This window comes from Cyphomyrmex costatus, unplaced genomic scaffold (assembly GCF_001594065.2).
Source record: "Cyphomyrmex costatus isolate MS0001 unplaced genomic scaffold, Ccosl1.0 scaffold164, whole genome shotgun sequence".
Classification (NCBI taxonomy): domain Eukaryota; kingdom Metazoa; phylum Arthropoda; class Insecta; order Hymenoptera; family Formicidae; genus Cyphomyrmex; species Cyphomyrmex costatus.
This window is the reverse complement of record NW_017275653.1, coordinates 1600651-1621168: the sequence shown is the minus strand read 5'-3', so window position 1 is coordinate 1621168 and position 20518 is coordinate 1600651. Positions and strand designations below refer to the sequence as shown.

General features: G+C 37.8%; 1 protein-coding gene across 1 annotated transcript; it reads right to left on the bottom strand.

Annotated features, from left to right (window-relative positions):
• Positions 1-290: 290 nt before the first annotated feature.
• Positions 291-19551, bottom strand: Dhc93AB (Dynein heavy chain at 93AB). Its single transcript, XM_018537017.1, has 36 exons — positions 19314-19551; positions 18912-19144; positions 18554-18819; positions 18041-18447; positions 17247-17674; positions 16924-17165; positions 16472-16739; positions 15793-16336; positions 15316-15633; positions 14662-15016; positions 14177-14448; positions 13536-13916; positions 13134-13285; positions 12814-12843; positions 11897-12142; positions 11246-11774; positions 10610-11174; positions 8135-10528; positions 7695-8056; positions 7045-7521; positions 6568-6832; positions 6147-6496; positions 5791-6053; positions 5389-5685; positions 5082-5251; positions 4701-5004; positions 4171-4640; positions 3271-3825; positions 2907-3207; positions 2455-2736; positions 1984-2285; positions 1677-1804; positions 1397-1593; positions 958-1314; positions 730-878; positions 291-585 (listed from the first exon to the last, which is right to left on the bottom strand). Exons 1-36 carry the CDS (start codon positions 19549-19551, stop codon positions 291-293), a joined length of 13392 nt encoding a protein of 4463 aa, XP_018392519.1.
• Positions 19552-20518: the final 967 nt, after the last annotated feature.

Here is a 20518-nt window from a genome sequence, read left to right as displayed (position 1 = left end):
ATAATAAAGAACATTTTACTATAAATAAATATGAACAATTAAGTATAAACTTAATTAACTCTGAATAATATTTTTAAAGTCAATTTTTTTTGTATTACAACAAAGACAAGTATAATATAATATTGCTTTATTTATGTAACGAAGATCACCTGCAAAAAAATGTCTAAAAAATAAATGATTATACATATAAATATCTCTTTATGAGCAGGTACAATCACGATGTCAATACATCCGTATAGTGATTTATTAAAGCGATCAACGACTAATATATATAACGGTAATTATTCTATCTAAGTTTGTAACAAGAGAGCAACACCGGCCAACGTCCATTTAGCCGGTTTGTCTTTGGTCTTTAAATTAAACGTCCATACATATGTTGGACCACGCGTGCGTGTTTTGTATACCGGGCACTCGTACATGTTCCTCAAATCCTGTTTGTCCTGCGTGATAGCGCGTACATTAATCACCGGCATCCCAGGATATAATTCCTTCGGTCTGGAATCGACGATGATTCCTGTTTGGATATCCCATCGCGCGCCTTCCATAAATATTCCATGAACGTAGGCACCGTCCCTCGGCGCTGACCTAAAGCGAACGAATCGGGAAGGAAGTCACTCCTCGGCTCGATGTACAAGACGAATCGAGTTAACAGACGATAACTATTCTGCTTTCACGACCGCGTATAGATTGTACCCGCGAAACTTCCGTCCAATTATCGTTCCTACTCACGTGAATTCCTCCTTGTTTTTCTTGGTCACGTCGCACTGGAGGCACATTTTGTCAAGCGGCAACTCGTGCCTTCTAGCTGTCGATTGCATGATGGCGGTGAGTAGTGATTGGGGATTGAAAAACCCGGCGAGCCACACCGACGCCGGTAACTGGAAGAGAATTAATTGTTGCGTTAGCTGTGTCATAAAAACGTGTCGTCGTTATTATATACTTTTTATGTGTACACACAACAAAATCCGTGGACCACGTTTCCAGCTCTCTGATCCTCAACAGCAGATCGACGAACCAACCGGTCAAACCTAATAAAGACGGATAAGCTCTGCTAGCCCACACCGGTGGAACTTGATCGAAGAACAACGCGTTTTCCAGGTCCTCCATGTCTGACGTTATGGTGAGCTCACCCTTGAGACCCAGATCTAACTCTCGCAGTGATCGTTTAATCTCCGTTGTCAGGAAATTCATTCTCTCACATTCTTGAAAGGCGACGATCACATACGGTGTCCGTTCTTCCACTTTTCCCATGATCTCCATCATGTTGAACTCCTCGGGTAACTTCTCTATTATTTCATCCAATACTTGTTTCACCTACAAGATACATATAGTACGTGACGTTTATCATAATATATCTTCCAAAAAATATATATAACACCTTTTCTTCTCTGGTAACAGTTTGTCCTCCGGAACTACCAGTGTCACGTGGTTGCATCTCAAAGACTGTTCGGAATAAATTCTCAGCCGTCATCGTTAGAAAGCCGATTTCCGCGTTTGGATGTAGTCCATATAAATATGGCGATTCCGGTGGTATAGCTTCGTCAATATATGTATGATAACCAATTAAATCTGTATTAGGAGGTGCAGGAAAACCTGAAATGCCAAATTGATGAAAGATTTTAGATACTCATTAAATATATATATATATATATATAGTTGAGCGCCTGTTAGTTTACCTGGCGCCAGTTGCAGTTCTCCATCGATCAAGTCAGGTTGCATTAATTCTTCAAGATAAGATACGCAAAGCCTTCTGTCCCAGTCGTCTGTTATGTGGCCACCATACATAATTTCTCCAAAAAGATACCTTTTTAAGAATATTAATTATTAAACTCTTTGGAGAGATATCTTTATTTTGAGTTAAATTATGTATATTTACATACATAACTTCGTTTATTTTATGTAACTTTGAGCATAATTTATGCTGTATGTTTAGCTTATCCTATTTATTATTAATTTAAATTAAAATTTTAAGTGTATATTAACCTTAAATCTTCCCAAGGTACTTTCGGACTTGCTTCTAAATAATTATAAAGTACACTAACACTAATGTTTAGATCTCCTACATTGAAGGGATATATTTTATTCCAACCCTGGGGTCCGAATTTACGACGTTCCGCGACGACTGCGTGGAAGTAACATAAAGAGAATAAAATTGCTTTGAACTCGGCTTCTTTAGAACACATTTCTAAAGTTTCTTGAGTAAAATTGTCTAAAGCTTTATGCAAATTAGCTTGCATACCGGTGGGTGGCTCGTTTGTAATTTTAATTGATGATTCTAAAATACCCTAAAAAGAATAATTATAAATCAATATTGATAATCAAGTATTATCGAAAGTTAAGATTTCTTTCGTTATATTTCGACAATCAATTAAGATGTATAGATATTATAAAATTCTAATAAAAATTTTTTAATGAATTATTATCTTTATTTAAAAAATATAAAAATATTCTTACTTGAGGTATTATATGTCCAGCTGGCGTACTAGCTGGTTCTGCGCTCATAAACATTCTGTAATCGGAATGAGAACCTTCAGCAGCCATTTCCAATTTCTTTTCCAATAGTGGAAGCCATTTCTTTACTAAGTGTATATTTTGCAAGACCACCCAATGACCATTTGTGGCTGCTTCGTCTATAGCCTGTTCGGCAACCGTTTCTTGTCCTTGACCAAGGGACACATTATGGAAGTTTTGATTGTCTGACATAAAACCAAGGCGACGACCTAGGTCTTCCACATCCTGAACACAAAATAATACATTTTCTGTCTTATCACATCTCTATTTCTTATATTTCATAAAATCAATTTAATAATCTGATTTTTATTTACTTGAACGAATTCTAAAAATTAATTATTAAAACCTTACATTATTTATAAGAAAAGCGATAAAGAGAAATATTTCGTAGTCACCTTCAATGGATTTACTCCGGGCGACAGAATAAAGAAAATGGGAGTGCCCGGGCTAGTCTCTTCATAAGATTTCGCAAACTCCACCGTTCTCGCCTCGATGTATCTCGCACCGAGCTTCTCCTCGATAAACGCTGCGATGGCATACGTCATCCTGTCCGGTCTCAGAGCTCTCAGCATGCACAGACGTTGTATAGCCGTCTTGTTTTTCCACTCTTGGGGAAACTTCTCGCGCTCCGGGCATTCGCACTCTACGAACTTTTTCCAGCGTTTAGCGGAACTCTCGATGTCTCGGTCCAAATTCCTTCGAACAAGCAAAACAAGTGAGTGACTAAAGCGACAACAGGACAACAGTTTCTCATCGTACCGAAACTCTTCCCTCGTAGACAGACTTCTTATGCCACCCCAACTAGTGTTGGTAAGGAAATCGACCGGCGAGGTGACGTGCGGCGTTATAGGGAATCTCAGGAGGAAGTCCAACTCGCTAGCCGTGACTTCATTTCTTACCAATAATATTTGAAAAGCCATTTGCGAAGCGAAGATCAACTTATCGCACTCGAAAAGTCCCCTGCTGGTATACATAAAAACTGAATAGGTGATGCACTCAATCAGATTCTGTACTCTTGCCGCAACATCAGGCGCAGGATCAGCCTTTAAGATCGCCTTCTGAAAGACTACGCTGAAAGCCTTTAGCGAAAATTGATAAATAGGATTAATCGTATTCAAGTCGTTCAAAATGAAGTATAGCAATGAGGCTCTTGCTGCCGCTGGCCGATATAATTCTCGAGCCGCATCGATCTGTCGGCTAGTACCATGAGCTTCCGTAACCTTCGACTCGATCTCCGCGGCAGTACGTTTAGTGGTCTCCAAGTTCTCCACGAGAGATGTGTCTTCAAGGACATTACTTCCCGCTGATGATAGTCTAAAATAATAATATTTAAATTAATAATTGTATAAATTTATTTTATACCGCTTGACGAGTACACGTGATTTATTACAAGTTCTTGTGAATCACTAACTAGTATCAATAAATTAAAAAAATATACAGAGAAAGTTTTATAATATCATATATAATCACAAATAAATATTATATGTATAATATATATAATAATAATATTATATGTGCAAAAAATTACTTTTTTAAAGGAACAGACCTCTTTCTTATATGATACTTTGCATAATGTATATAATTTATAAATTATAATTTATAAATTTTCCGTATACAAATAATTCATAAATTCTAAATTTTTTAATGATACTCTTGTACCTAGAGAGAAGTGAATCTTCAAGACTATTGAGAGTAATCTTAAAGTCATTCTGTTGCCTAGTAAGTTCCGCCTTCAATTCCTCTAAATCTGGTCTCTCCGCCTTAACCACTTCCGCGAGTAATTGATCTTCCAAACCGTCTCTCGTCACCGTGAAATTAATCAGCGTAGTTTGCGCTTGCATTTCCGGTTTATAATGGGGATTAGCTAGCTTCGTGTGCAGCAGCAATCTGAACATGGAATTATATTCCACCTCCTTATCGCCGATCTTAATAGCTCGACCCTTCTTAATTAAATTTCGACCGAGCAAAGGATCCAAAACAGGATCTACAGTCTCTCCGATATTCTCCAGTAGGACTGTAGATCCATTTGCTAATGCTAACTCAATCACCTCCAAATAACCACGTTGACCTAATCTGATCACTTTCAGCTCGTCTCCGTACTTCTCCTTGATCCACTTTATACCCTGAAGCTGGAAAAGATTTTTTTTCTTATTGAGTTTTCGGTCTTGCAAGATTTCTTGATTCTGTACCTGTGGATCTATCATTAATGGCCAACGATCGGAGTTGGTCAATATCGTGGCATTTTCTGTCGACATTCGATCGTTCGGTAATCCTTCGTTATTCCATTTGGCAATTTGTGTGTCGTCCGTCAGCAGTGAGAGAGGATCCAGGCCTTCAGTAATTGGAATTGTTGGTTCTATGGTACGTATAAACTGCAACCATTGCTTGTTTAGTAAATCCTGTCGAAATTGCTTTGTAAAACAACCCACGTAAGATATGAAAGCTGTCACCAGTAGTACATCGCCAGGCAGCGTCGATGCTTGTTGCATGAAACTAAAAATATTTGCAATTTTTACTTCGTTTACATATATTATTATAACGAAAAATTATATATTGTAAAAAATGCTAACTTAGCCACCGAATCAGCCCAACGAACGTTCTCGGACGCTAAGCCACCGACTAATCTGTTCGCTAACGCAATTGTTGAATTAGTGGCATCGGCTTCCTGTTGGCATTTTAATTTTTCGGATGTCGCTTTTTCAAAGTCCGCTGTTAATTTTGCCAGCTGTTCTTCTAAGGACTAAAAAAAAATCGATTATTTAAATTATTTTAATAATTAAACATTGTGCACGTAACATAATATGTATGTACATTTGTGCAATTTTATAAAATTTTGGGAATTATAAAAAATAACCTTTGATATTAACGTTTACTTACAGCTACTTTTCGTTTGATACCACTAAGCTTATCCTGAGCTGCAGCCAGCTCTGCGTTTGCATGTGCAAGTGCCTTCCGTTTCGGTTCCACGTCGCAAAAGACTTCGTAGAACTTGATAATATTGATCACCCAAGCGCATAAGCCCGCCGCGGCGGCTGACTTGGATCTTACAAACTCAGGCTCGAATTCGGAGTCCTTGAGATACGGCTGTATCGCTTTAATCACCTCAGGATGTATATTCTCTTTGTCATAATTGATTAGGGAATCCAGAAAGGTATCCACTTTCGCCATCATGATCTTTAAAAGAAAACGAAAAATATAACTTCTAACGCTTGTTGCTTAGATACAATCACGACGAGAGGGAAATTTTCTCTCGAATTGTTCCAATCGATTTGATAATACCTTGGCGGCCTTCCAGCTACGATCTTTAGCTACTTTGCCAGCTGGTGCCAAAAGGACCATGACTGCAGCAGTAACGTTTGTTACAGCACCAGGAGGCGAACCGAATGATTTTAATTCTGTTAGATTCGCTTTGTTCAAAGTATTTAGAGCTTCTTGCGCTGCCAGCAAAGCAGGCTCGGCTTTCATTAAATCCGCCTCGCAGTCTTTTTGCTTCTTTGAAACTTCCTCGGCAATCACGGCCACTTTGGATTCCTCCTCATCCGCTAAATTAAATAACATTTTTTAATTAAATTATTTTTAAATATATATAGAATTGCGTGTAATTGTCATTATACATCACTAATGATATTACAAACCTATCGCCTTTTCTTTTTGAACTTTTTCTGTTTCGACACCGACTATGGCAATCAAAGCGTCTGCAGCATCGTTCTTTTGCTGTAATTCTACTTCTTGTACAGCCAACTTCTTTTTTAACTTATCTACTTGTACTGCTGTTGATCTCAACTTGTCCAAGCCGTTTTCCAATCTAACCACTCTAGCACGTAGTTCAGAAGTTTTTGTTTTTAACAACCTAGTATATAAACTTATTTGCTCCAGGAAAGACTTCGGAGTTGTGTAGTTGTAACGACGTTCGCTGCTCAAATAATGACGACTGGCTATATTTACGCTGGTATGTGCATGAGCCATAAATTTGGCAGCCGATTCTCTGTCAGAATGATTTTTTTAATTGAATACACTTATAGCTATCTTTATTAAAATTTGAATATTATTTTGTACCTGTATGTTTCTGGTAGTTCCTCCAGTTCCTGTAAAAATCTTTTCGACACAGACATTAATGCTTCTTGAGGCCACTCATGAAACCAATTTATCATTGTGCAGTTTATGATAGCTGGAAATTTTCTGGATCTGACTCGCAGTGTCGAACCGACAGGAGAAAAACATAATACTACTCTGAGTTGTCGGCGAACACGATCGATAAAGAATTTCCAGCAATTTTCGCGTGTGTCCAGCATACCGGCACCTTTCACTTCATTACGAACTCCTGTTAAATATCAATAACATTATTAACGCTATAATCTACATTCGTGTGAAGCTTAGTGATTTTAGCAAACAGCCAATAAAAAATTTTAATATTAATAGAAAGATTTAAAAGATATTAAATAATATAATTTTTTTGTAAAAATATTGTTGCCATGTAGATCATATATAAATATTATTTTATTTATTTGTTTTAATTAAAATTATTTTTTAAACCTGCTATTATATTCTCCATCTCATCCTCAGCAAATAAATCAGGAACCTCTCCAGACGCGAGCATGTCATTGATAAGTACTAGAAATTGCTCGTTTGGAACTTGCGCGTCTGTCATCAGGAACATGATACCTAAATTTTTCAAGCCAGCTTTTGAGTACAAAGCGGCGAGTTCCAACTTCAGATCAGTTACGCCGTAACCTTTCTTTAACTGAATTTGGAAAACCTCCAATGAACTTATAAAGGCCGCTAATCGTGAAAGACTCTGTTTACCGGAGCCACCCACACCCACTAAGAGCGCACTACCTCTGGGCGATTCTAGGATTCTATTTACTCGACATACGTGCATCATAGCGTCCTCGAAAAGCACTAAATTCATGGCCGCTACTAAATCATTATAGCTGACCATTGCTTCTGATAACAGTCGATGTAAAGTTGCCCAGTCCTTGACGGGCATGTATTTCGGCTCTCCAACGCCTCCTAAACATTGTCCAATTGTTTTAGTAATTTCCGAATAGACACACACACCACACACACATCTTTAAAAAAGTAAATGCTAATTTATTATAGATTTTGAAGAATTAAAATCAGATGTTAATAATTTTCCAAAAATATTTTAACAAACAATAAAGACAGAATTAGAAAAAACAAACCTGCAAAATGGCAATAGATGTTGGGCTTTTCCAGGATCGCACCTTCGTCGACCTCCTCCACATTCTTTTTTAGGATATCTAGTTGTAGTTTCAAGAAACTTTCGATGTCTTTTTCGTCCGTTAACTTATCTCCGTAGACGCGTTGAGTCTCGTGCATCCAGAGTCTGATTAGATCTACCGAGGATTGTAAACACTCATTGCCGCTGAACAATAAACCTTGAAAACAGTTGGAAAGTTCACGAAGATTAAAGATGTAATGGAACTTTACGGCTGTTGGTAAAAACATTTGAGCACAACGATGATGTAGTTGAATACTTGCTTGCACGATATTGGGACATAACTCGGTGACGCTTATAGGAAACCTGGATATTATATTAATTAATATTACAATAATCGCGCGAATGTTGGAGAATTTGAATTCAATGAACGATTAATATTACCTATGTTCCATATTCGCTAGATGCTGCGATAAAATGGAGGAATATATTGTCGTCAAAGAATCCACATTTGGGAAACTGACAGCAAATACAGCAAAATGTCTTTGCAATCTCGGATTAATGGTAAACGATCCGGCGGTCGGATTCATGCAGCTGACGTATTGACAATTGTGGATGTCCTTCAGAGTCAGTTTAGTTCGATCGTACCAGTGTCCGTAATCTAAATGTTGTCTAATTAATGTGTGAGGCTGGACCGTACCGTACGCATCCACTTCTGGCATATTCATGTCATCGATGAAATATACTAAGGTCTTGTTTCCTGGTGGACCGTAATTTCTGCCTGCTTTCTTCTCTAGTGATTTTTCTAAAATTTTCTGCAGCATTTCAGACGAGGTGTAGAAATTGAACGGTACGTTAGAGACTGCGTAATTTTCAGAAAGCTGAAGAAGTTTCTCTGCAATTAGGACAGTCTTGCCGCAACCAGCCGTGCCAACTAACATTATTGGATGTTTGTCCGGCATCAATAAGTCGAGAAAGTATTTTATTCTGATAGACTCCGACGTGTAGACTAAAACGGCTTGCAATGGTATTTCTGGATCCAACTCGAACTTCGGTAAACGTTCCGTCCAGGGAAGAAAATTCTTTGTCTCATTATCAATATAATAGTCAAAAACCGTTCCTTGTGACGGAAATTTTACCTGTTTGAATTCATTAGTCCACCATTTAGTGAACTCTACTCGGTAATCCACAGTTTGATCCTGAAACATTGAGGAGCCGAAAGCCCAGACGGCGGCGAACACGAAATAAAGTTCGTAATGATCCTTGTGGAAGTCGCCAGCCGTCAATTCTGGGTTTAAAAGACAATGGAGAAGATGACATAGCATCTCGACGTGTGCCATGTCAGCTATAGGTGTTATCTTCTTGAATCTCGTTCGTAATGTTTCGAGACAAGTGGGGATATATTTATCGAAGAGCATGACGAGATTCGATTTCTCGTTCGGCAAAGATCGTTTCTCAACCCAACTGGTTACATACGGATTCCATCCTAAATCCTGTGGATTTATATATAAGATACCGGCACGAGAAACCGTGGCTGGTGTAGCGGTTCTTAGGTTTGAAATCTCAAAGACTAATCTCATTGCCGGCGTAAGGGCGATTCGTTCATTGCTAGCCAACGTCAGAACCTTGTTGTCGTCCATAACAGTATTCAACGACTCAATCCACATCGGATCGATATCGCCATCCAAGACAATCCACTTGGGATTTTCGCCACCTAGATTGGCCTGTTCTCTCATTATTACCGAGAAGAGACCGTCTTTCCACTCTCGCGTCGCTGGATTGATGATACCGAAAAGCTCGTCATTGGTCACAGCTTTGGGATTGAGATCGTTGTAAACCGGCTTTCTCTTCATATTATGATAAGTTTTGAATAGCGTCTTCCAAACTTGAGTCTTTCCAGAACCAGTTATGCCTACGATAAAGACGGAGTGTCTCACTTCTAATAACTCTTCGAGCTGTACAACCTTGAGAATAAAACCATCTTCTGGTTGTAAACTGAGGTCGGCGGCTGCTTGCTTCACCATCTTCTCGAACTCAACGTCTCTTTTTCTAGGAACGTCTAATGCTGGGAATAAATCAGCTATCAGCCCCATAAAGACCGGTAGATCGTCCGATACTACTTTGGGAATATTGAAATCTCTCAGTGCTCTCATTAGCACCTGTTCTTCTGGTCTACCGGGATCGCCTCTTTTTAAGCTACCGGCGACCACTAAAACCGATTTTATTGCTCTTAAACCCCAGTCATAGTGATCCTGTTTAGACAACAATTCCTTACATAACGTATATAACGTAATAAACTTTCTCGCGAGTACCCTTGCGTCCTGAAATCCTTCCGCTACTAACATTATTTCGCATATCAATTCGAAATCAGGCACTACCATGGCGCAGGGACGGAAAAGCGCTTTTAGATTCTCCGGCAATTCCGTACGGCCAGCGTAACCTGGATTCATGGTGATGAATATGCCAACGGTTGGTTCAAGAGCTATTGTCTCGCCCATGAAGTTGAAGTGTTCTTTCTTATCTCTGATAGCATCTTGAATTGATTTCACTTGTACGGCGACCACCGAGAGCACTTCGACGGTGATCCTGTTGAATTCGTCAAAGCAACCCCACGCGCCGGTCTGCGCCAGACCCTTGTATATGTTACCGCAGGATTTGTAATCCATCTGCTCAGAACAATTGAACACATACACCATTATGCCAAGAGCCCTACCGAGATCTTTCGTAGTCTCGGTCTTTCCAGTACCGGCCGGTCCGGCTGGACCACCACCCATGATGAGATGCAAAGATTGCGTCAGAGTTATGTAGCACCTGTCCGTTAGCGGCGTTATAACCAATCTAGAAGCAAACAAATATATATTGCATCGATAATCGACAAAAATAAATAAAAATTAAGTGAAGTATAATGCATGTTCTAACCTAGGAGTATTACCCAGGTATTCGTGAGAATATTTGAATTGTGCATCGCAAATATTTGCAAAGCAATCCTTTTCCTTCTCGTCCCATCTGTGTCGCAACTGACTCTGCCACTGAAAGGCTTGCGCGCTCTCCACCTTCGATTGCACTAGCTTCGTCACGACGTCTCTGGAATGAACGTCGATTGTACAGATGGTCATGACCTTCTGTCTCTCCTGTTTGGTCAGTTCTCCTATCAACAGCGTGATCAAAGTGCTCAGCTGCGAAATTTGCTTTTTCAGGTAGTCCTTGAGCGAGTTATCGTAACCTTCTTCGAGACGTGCGAAGGCTAGATTGACTTCAGTGGTCCACCAAATCTGAGTTCCGCAGAGAGATACCTGGGCCGGATAATCGAACAGCCATTGCTCTCGCGGCTTTTCTTCGTATGTTACAACCGCTTCACTGAAGTAATGTCGAATGGACACGCGCATGGCTTTCTGAAGACGATTTAACCACCCTTCCACAGCTCCTTCACAAATCATCTCATAATTTGCGAATTCCACGTATTCGCCGTCCTTAGCAAACATGCCTGAAATATGATGAGAAATTAAATAACTACTCGTAATAGTTTAACATGAAATGTTACTCATGATTAATTACCTAAGATGCGCTTTAACGAAGTATTTTTAGTGTCGAAGTTCAGTCGCGCCATAGAATCGAATAACTTCGTCAAATGTTTTGCTACTATTTCTGGTTGGTTTCCGTTCGAAAGTATATCCAATAAATCGCTGGAAGAGACGAAATAGAATCGCGGGAAAGCGAGACGCTTCGTTTCAAGATATTCTGCCAAGGCCTTCTCGCATAATACGAGTCCTTTTTGCAGAATGTCCAAAGCGGACACGAGACCGTCCTTATTTGTCGCCTCGACGACGTTCGGCGTTTTCGCCATCTCTTCTGTCATTTCCTTAAATTCCTTGTCAATGCGATCGAACCGCTCAGCATCCACTGGTAACTGCCGTCGAATATCTTCGGATGACATAAAGATACTTTCGAGATGCATCCAAGTACGTTGAACTTCGAACCAGATCGTCGTCACCTGATCGGCGATACTCAATTTCTTTTGCCACGACGATACTTCCTCGAGAAAGTGCGCGATAAATTTCGAAGTAATCAGATTTTGCAATTGTACCTACAATTTTAGAAAGGAAATTATCCTCCTTGAATATTATAATTGTAATACGATGATTTTTATTGTCGATTATGAGTTGTTAATTGAAAATGTTTTAAAGTTAAAGATATTAATTAAATAACCTGGTTTTCCTCTAAAGTCTCAATCAATTCTTCACTGGCTCTTATTAAAGTAGCGCCCGTACGAGCATGATCTTCCCGCTCGAATTCCATTTTAGACCACGTAATATTCAACTCTTTCATATATTTCTCCATAGACATTTCCTTAACCGCTTTATCCACTATATTCTTAACTTCCTCCTCACAATCGTGGAGATTTAATTCGAGCAGATCAGCTAAAGTCGTCGATTCGTCCATTACGAAACGAACCTACGTGTAAAAAAGTCGTCTGACGACTTAGCTATATATACTTGATGAAAAGCAGATCATGTGATTTACTTTATAATAATTTAGAGTGATATAGGAAATTGCTAAATAATGTAAAATATGCAGTGATGTTTTGTGTTCATTAGCAAATTTATTAAAAAATTGTACAGTGATTTATACAATGAATGAGCAAATTTATTAAAAAATTATAGTGATTTATACAATGAATGAATAATGAGGAACTTACATAATAAAAGAATGATAGCGAATTATAAATACGATTATCTGAATGCTAATGTTTAATGCTAAATATGGCTATTCTTACCCTCATTTTATTATTAAACTAAATACAAATTTCATATCAAAATCATTAAACACATTTAGCAATTGAGTAAGCCCGTACGAATCTTGCGAATAATCAAATTCTAAAATCTTAATATTATATTGACTAGCGTGTTCCATGCTATGATGTAGCTGTGCGTATAAAATATGTTTTAATATACATATATAAGTGTCAGATATGATATGTAAGTGCGCACTTGCGAAGAACTGTTACATGCCGAGATTGATTTTATCAAAATTTATAATACAATTTTAGCTATGAAAAATATAATGAGAATGTATGTTAAAAATAAATTCACGTGATATGTACAGCGTATGTACAGCGGACTTACGGTCATTTCTGGAGTCATGTTGCCCAATTTCTGTAACACCGATAGCGTATATATACAGCGGTGCAACTAAGTCTAATATGATCTGATGTGATTACGCACACACGCATTATTGTTATGTACAATTTCGCAGAATCACTTCAAATGTAATGATAGTAGCATCGTTAAAAGTCTTAGAACATAAATGAGTAGGGCGTTGAGCTTGTATGAATTTATATATTCTGTCAGCTAATTAGAAGCTGGATATCAAGTAGGTATATCTTCTAATTTATGAGTTTGTAAAGAAATGAATTAAATATCCGCTCTGCGATTTCCAGCGATACCTTAGTACTATTCATCAGCTGTCGCCAGTGTCTTTCTCGAATAGCGGGATTTTGCAATTCTCCAACGGCACGTAATGACGTAAGCATATTCTTCACCGTCGCTTCCAATGATACGTAAGTGTCCCATGGTCTCATTTCTTTGTCCAATGCTACTAAATAAAATACGTCTAGTAAGAACTTGAGATTAAAATTATATCGTCTAATGGACAGAAATATTTTCTCATGATTTCGCGGATAATAAAATACAGCTACATATTTTCATAACGGTAATTTCAGTTGCACGAGAGTGGAAAGAGGGGAAACGCGAGAAATAGTAATACTTTATAAAGATATATTCGCGATATAAAATTGCGCAATTCGAGGGAATCCTTTGGGACCGTGGAAAATTTCTTAGCTACTAACCACGTATCTCCTTCGCAAACTTCTTGCACTCGATGTCCATATTCTCCACGTCGATTTTCCTCCAGGGCGTCGTCTTCCAGCCCTCGATACTACTCTGCACTATATTTACATAATCCCAGAGTTGCTTAAGCATCTTCAGCTCCCTCCTGCACTGCCTCAGCTGTTTAAATTCGGGTACCGTCACTTCAAACAACGAGGCGGATTCTTGTATGTCCTTCATTTGGCGTTCCAGCATGAGAATCTCCTTGTGGGCCTCGTCTAATAGCTCGTACGGATTCTTGCAGTCGTACTTAAAGAATGTGTATCGTCGAAATGCCTCTCGATACTGATTTATTGTAATATCGAACGCAGAGATCCGACCGCGAATTCGTGATACTTCGCCTATTATTTTTATATATCGTTATATATATAACTTAATTTAATGATTTATACGAATAATGTTATGTTACCATAATACATATTATAGAATATCTAAATTTAAAACTAAATTTTTAAATGATCCGTTTTTATAACAAATAATTATTACTAATTTTATAAATAAATATTTTATCCATATATATATTCTTATAATTAAATTAAATATTAAGTTGACTGACCCATAACATTGTCAACTTAATAATGTTGCTTCCCATTTTACAGACCTGCCTGTAATGGTGCAACTTGCTGCTTCACCATAAGAGCGAGTTTTTTCGTGTTTGCCCATTGCTCCGGTAACTCTTGCAACAGCACATTTACTTCTTCGGGTATATCTTGATCGTAGAACTTGAGCAATTCAATGGTTTCTTCTAATGGGTGGAACATCTCATCCGTAGTTGGCTGTCGTTCTTTCACCTGCAGTAGAAACCCCATTACGCTAACTAGAGCCGCATAATCACCCGGTTGTACTTGTTGTAACAATCCCTCATCCGCTAATCTGGAAATCGAGTACAATATTTATAAAAATAAAGTTACATCATCAATTAAAAAAAAATACGCATATAGATTTTTTATATATGAGTTAAGATATTAATACTCCAAATGTGTATTGTATTAAAAGTGATATTTTAACTTGAAATTTTGAAATATTTGAATTATACTATCATATGTCATATTTTTGATATACTACATACGTTTTGTACGAGAGTACCTTATAAACGCTCCTAAATCGGAAAGACTACTTGTTACACGATCGACCAAATGTTTTTTGAACATGCTCGACCATTTGCACACCGTGTTCAGTACTGACTGTCTGAAGGGTCTAATATCTACCCTGAACCAGCCACAAAATACTTTGAACAGATCCATTTCCTCGATCTCGACATAGAGGCTCTCGTAAAGGTCAATTTGTTCGCGAAATTGCTCCATTTTCGGCGGTGACTTTGTCGGACCTTTAGGGTCCTGAGCCGCCACCATGTCTACTTCTTCCACCGACAATTGCCGGCTGTACTCGAGAAATTGTTGCATCACAACGTCTCTATCATCCAACCATAAATAGGCATAGCCTAATGAAATTATAAATTGGTTACATTGAGATTTAAATATAATATATACATGCAATATATATATTTTTTTGTTTAGAATGTTTTTCTCTCAAAATCGACAATTGTTAAATTTTTTAAATTTCAATTCTTTTTTGCTATTTATACTCGTATATTATTTATATGATGAATGTCTAAAAATTATAATTCTTCGACAATTATATTATTAGATAAGATCTCTATAAATTATTCGAAAAAAAATACTAAAAATTAACGACTTAATTTAAATTGGAACTATTGTAACTAGATACTTATAATCATACCTTCAAAATTACTACAAAAATCAGTAGCCTCCTCAACAGCAGTAGCTACGCTTGTTAATATCTCATCTTTCATTCCCTTCATGTCTATGTCAGATGCTAATTCTTCAGCGTATCCTACAGAATCATTTTTTAATCGCGGTACCAACGCAGCCATACCGGTAATATCATTTAACAAGCCAAGAATTAGCTGGTCAAATCCGTCTGGATCTTCAGGTTCCAATGACGGCACGTAATATAAATCTGGTTCCCTGAGCTCTAATTTTGCTTCAAGTAATGGCTCGCACTTAACAATTGGATCCATGCTTTCCGCCAAATAACCTAAACATAACGCGATCATAAAAAGATATTAGATTTTATTAAACTTTATTACCATATATTTTTTCGAGTAAATTAAAAATGAAAATTAAAGAAAAATGTTAATTAAACTTTTTGTCCCATTAAATGTGATTTTTTCTTAATTTTAAAATGGATATAGACCTAAAGAGCATCCAACTGCTTTTCGAAGGGACTCAATCACAATATCGTCGATGTACTTGACGTATTCTTGCCAAGCTTCCTGATCGGTCTCGTTAATTTGGAAGAGCATTTTATTTTCCTCCAATATCGAGTGTATCTGCTCAGCGGCCTTCGTAATCTCCGCATATCGTTTCGATACTTTCTCTGAACGGTCTTCTAAGGCCAACAATGTCTCCTTGCGACGATCTTTCCGTTCTATGAGCGGTGTTTTCGTCCAAGGTTCCAAAATGTTTCTGATTTTCCCCACGTTCGATTGAGCGGATTTCATGCGCTTCCACAGCCCTTCTACGAGATCGCCTAACTCCGTTATATATTCTAAAAGACCGTCTGATCTCCACCATAACTCATCTTCTCCGCGGGATATCAGAGAATCGATCCGCGCCACTTCCAACTCGATTAGATTAAACTCAACTTGCTTGGTTGTTTTACGTATATTGTTATATGAATCAACCGTACTGCTTAGCATTGTGCGAAATTTTCTGAACGTCTCCGCGCTCTCAGATACCTAATGATGCGATATAAAATGAAAATAATTAAATATCTACATGTGGTAGTGAAACTTCCATAACATAAAGATCTAATTTTCTAAGCGCGAAGACATTATATTGCTCGTTCTAATTAAAATATTAAGTCTATGTACCTTGATTGCTTCTTGGGGAATATCGGAACGCGACATTTGTTTTAAATAACTCACTTCTTTTAATACTGAGAGAAGATCGGAATCGAAATTCAATAGCAAATTGCCATCAGTGTCTCTACAAAGCAAGTGACGTTTGAGGCCAACATCGACAGTTTGCGGTACGGTTTGTGCCCACTCAGTAAAAAGATCATTTTCCTTATCGGCGAATATTTTTATCAATCTTTCGTAACGTGACATTATATTATTACCTTCATCGCTGTGAACGATTCTGCAATTAAAAAGAGCTATTAATGTGTAAGTAGATCATTGAAGAGATATTTAAAAATATTATTTATGTTTTTTTTTCAAATTTTATACATATTTCTTCATAAAAAAATACGAAACACTTTTTTATCTATCCGAAAGAGAAATTCTATCTTTGAGGAAGAACTTTGATGTATCGTAATACGTACGGATGCGGCATAGCTTTGAACGATTGTACAGGCAAGTCAATACGCTGCCGCAGCATGCTGGTGAACGTTACAGCAGCAGCCAAAGGCGGTAGATTAATCAGAGCACCCCTGCTACCCCGATTGAACAAGACTTCCACCACCGAAAGTTCCATGTTTAAAAGCTCAAGAATCCTAGTGTATCTATTAGTAAATTGCTTTCGTATGACGGGACGTTCCAGTACCGATCCGGCGATATTTATCAACTGATAAACAAAAACGAGCGTTTTGGATAGTTGACGAAATATATTACTTTGTACTGAGAAAAGAAAATGAAATATACACACCTTGAAGACACTTTCAAGATTGCCACAGTCGTCGAAAGCCTGGCACAGAATTGCTGCCAATTTACTATCGAGATCGGTGATGGATGCAGCAAACTTAGTGCAATCGATGACGAAAGATTCGTCATCCGGTTCGAGAACGTCGCTTGCCCTCACGGTGAACGAAACGAAAAGCTGCTGAAATTCTTTGAACACGCTTATGATCCTCGCACTTAAAGATCGTCCGAGAATGCCGCCTATTTCAATCTTTTCCAACTTGGAAAATTCGAGAACGGTATCGAAAAGCCATTCAATATCCGCCAATCGTTTCAGGAAAGCATCGAGACGAGTGAAAACGGCGGTTGAATTGAATGTCCACGGTGGAGCTTCCGGTTTTAAGCCAGGCATGTGCTTTCTCAATTCAAACTGTCTTTTGAATTCCTCCAATACTCCTGATTGAAAAACATTTTTAATATCTCAGAAATCCAGAAGAATAAATTAGATATATTAACTGTACGATATATTATATATTAGAATTGTAATTTTAAAAATATTGTACAAGGCACAACTTTTTTGTATAATATTTAAACAATATAAAAGACAATATCAAAATATAATATTTATAGTATTTAAAATGATATATATCGTTATTATAATCAAATCTAGCATTTATTAATGTAAATTAATAATTATTCAAGTTTCAATTGCGACGTAAAACAAGAGATTCCTATAATTATAATAATAAAAATTAACGATTCTATTATTTATCCTAATTAAAAAGCATTAATAAGAGGTTTAATTTAACAGATGGCCATTACCTCTCGATATTTTAACTCGCTGGAGAGCTTCGTCAACGTCGCTCTGAAATATTGATGTCGGGTCGAGAAACCGACATGCCTCTTGTATCAATAAGTTGCATATCTGACGAAGCATGATGATAAGTTTGCCAGAGCTTTGATAACTCTTGCACTTCGCCCACGCTAATCCGAGCGAATGTATCAGAGTTGCCATCAGCGGCTTAGCTTCGGCAAAGTCGACCTCTTCTACGGTCTTGAAGCACTTTGCCAGAGGTGTCAAGTACAACGATATATCCTTCGCTTCGGCCAACGAGGAGACAACATTGTCAAACAACGTACGGAAGCAAGGAAAATACGCACTGTCAGTTTTCTCAAGTATTGTCGCCATCTTTTTCACGCGATCCTCTTGCAATTGATCGTAGATATATCTGCAAAAAATACGTGCAGTAATTTCTATGATGTACTGTAAAAAAGAGAAGTTCATTTGATTGTCTTATAAAAGTGCCGTATGAAAAATATAGCATTATTCAATACCTCAAATTTGCCAATCTAGTAGACCAATATTCTAGTTCGACATTGGGTGTCGGATTTTGTCCGTTTTCAAACGCGACACTGGATTCATGAGTGACCACATCGTTCACTAAATAAGCCCACTTTATCACCACACCTTCTATAGCGCTTTTTAGATATAAATCAACCGCTTGCGGTCCTTCTTCAGAAACCAATCTTTCGACTTCCGTCACCTTTTCGAGACCAGCTGGCATCGGCAGTACCGTTCGTCCATTTACCTGACCTTTTACCTGTCCATTCAAACATTAGATTTTTTATTATTTCTTATTTTATTTAAAGAAACAATTTAAAAAGATTTAATTATTGATTGTGTGCTTATTACCTGATACAACGTGCCACGAAGAGCATGCACGTGTTTACATATATCATGAATCGCTACTTCCGGCAAGTCTTTATGATTTTCCGGTTTGGTAAGAAGAGGAGCGACGACATTGTCGACTAATGTAGCCAATTGATCGACAATCCGATGGGATAGATCTCCCACAATTAACATGGCCGAACATGCTTCTTTGTCTTTCGGTAGTGGCGCTTGTGTTACTTTGACTGCGTAAACTCCTGTAACATTAACATCTCAATTTTCTTTGCAATATATAAATTACTCATAATATATTTACATAAAATAAATCGGCATTGAAGTGAAATAAAAAGTATTTATTAATTACTGTTAAAATATAATTTCTAATTAAAGTTTTGATACGATAAATTGTAGTCATGAAAAACTTACCCTTTGTTCTCTGACACGGTATGGGAAAACTGGATGACGCCACTAATTGCGCATTTGGTGTTAAAACAACAAAAAGAGCAATTGGTAACGGCTTGTCCAGGAAATCCAGCACCATATTCCGATATTCTTCTGTCAGTAATAATCTTCCCCATTTTTCCGGTTTTAATTTCAAGCTCTTCTGCACGAAACCGCCAATGTACTCAAGTCGAAAGTCAGCCGATGCTTCTGGAGTAGTCATTTCTGTTTACAATATTAAAAGACATTTGCATATTTCCTATTATATAGAAAATTTAATATAATATTTAAATAATAATATTTATTTTTAGAAGAGCAAATATATTACACCTTGATAGAGGTACGTGTATCTATCTGCCGATTACATTTATCGATTATAAATGCAATAAAAAGAATTAGATACGTTGATGAAATTTTTAGACGATGTAGTGACAATTTATCAATTATGTAATTATTAAGTAACTCGAAGAATGAATAACCAAACGACGCTCCACGTCGAAAACTCCAGCTTCTTACGAATTTGCGAGGACGAGCGATCGTAAATGCGAAATTTTGCTGACGCAGGGTATCATGCTTCGTAAATGGATGTCGTGCAAACGGGTCAGGAAACCAGGTACGGACTGAACCAGCGAAAAGCAGTTTGGCATTGGACTATCGTGTCTCTCCCGAGTTGGAACCTCGCTCGCTCGTTGGCCCCCTGTTGTCGCGGAACGCACGTAATATGCTGAAAACAACTGACATTGCACGCGATGTCCGCCTTCCGCGCAGCGGCAGGTACGATCTCATTCCTCCTGCGAAGTTTCCTCAGACTCGCGCAGCCTGAGTCTTCCGGTCGCTAGCGTGACGTAAACATAAGTTTCGGCTCCTTCTACCCACGACCTTGCAACGATGTGGATCTTTCGTTACAATCGTAAGTTTCCAAATATGTTCGTGAATATATTAGCATGTTGTAAAACGAAGTTAGCACTTTCGTTGCTCGCCACGAGTTCAACGAAGTTATTTTACACGGAAAACGACTTGGTATCACACTGAAAAAGTAATTTTGTTGAAGAATCTAAAAATTTAGCTAGATGCAGATCTGAACAATATTTTTGCTGGACCATCAAAGCAATTAGAAGGATGACAAAATTGGTTGCTATTATAGAATATGAAAACATTTTGCAGCATTGCTCATCATGCTTAAGACTCCT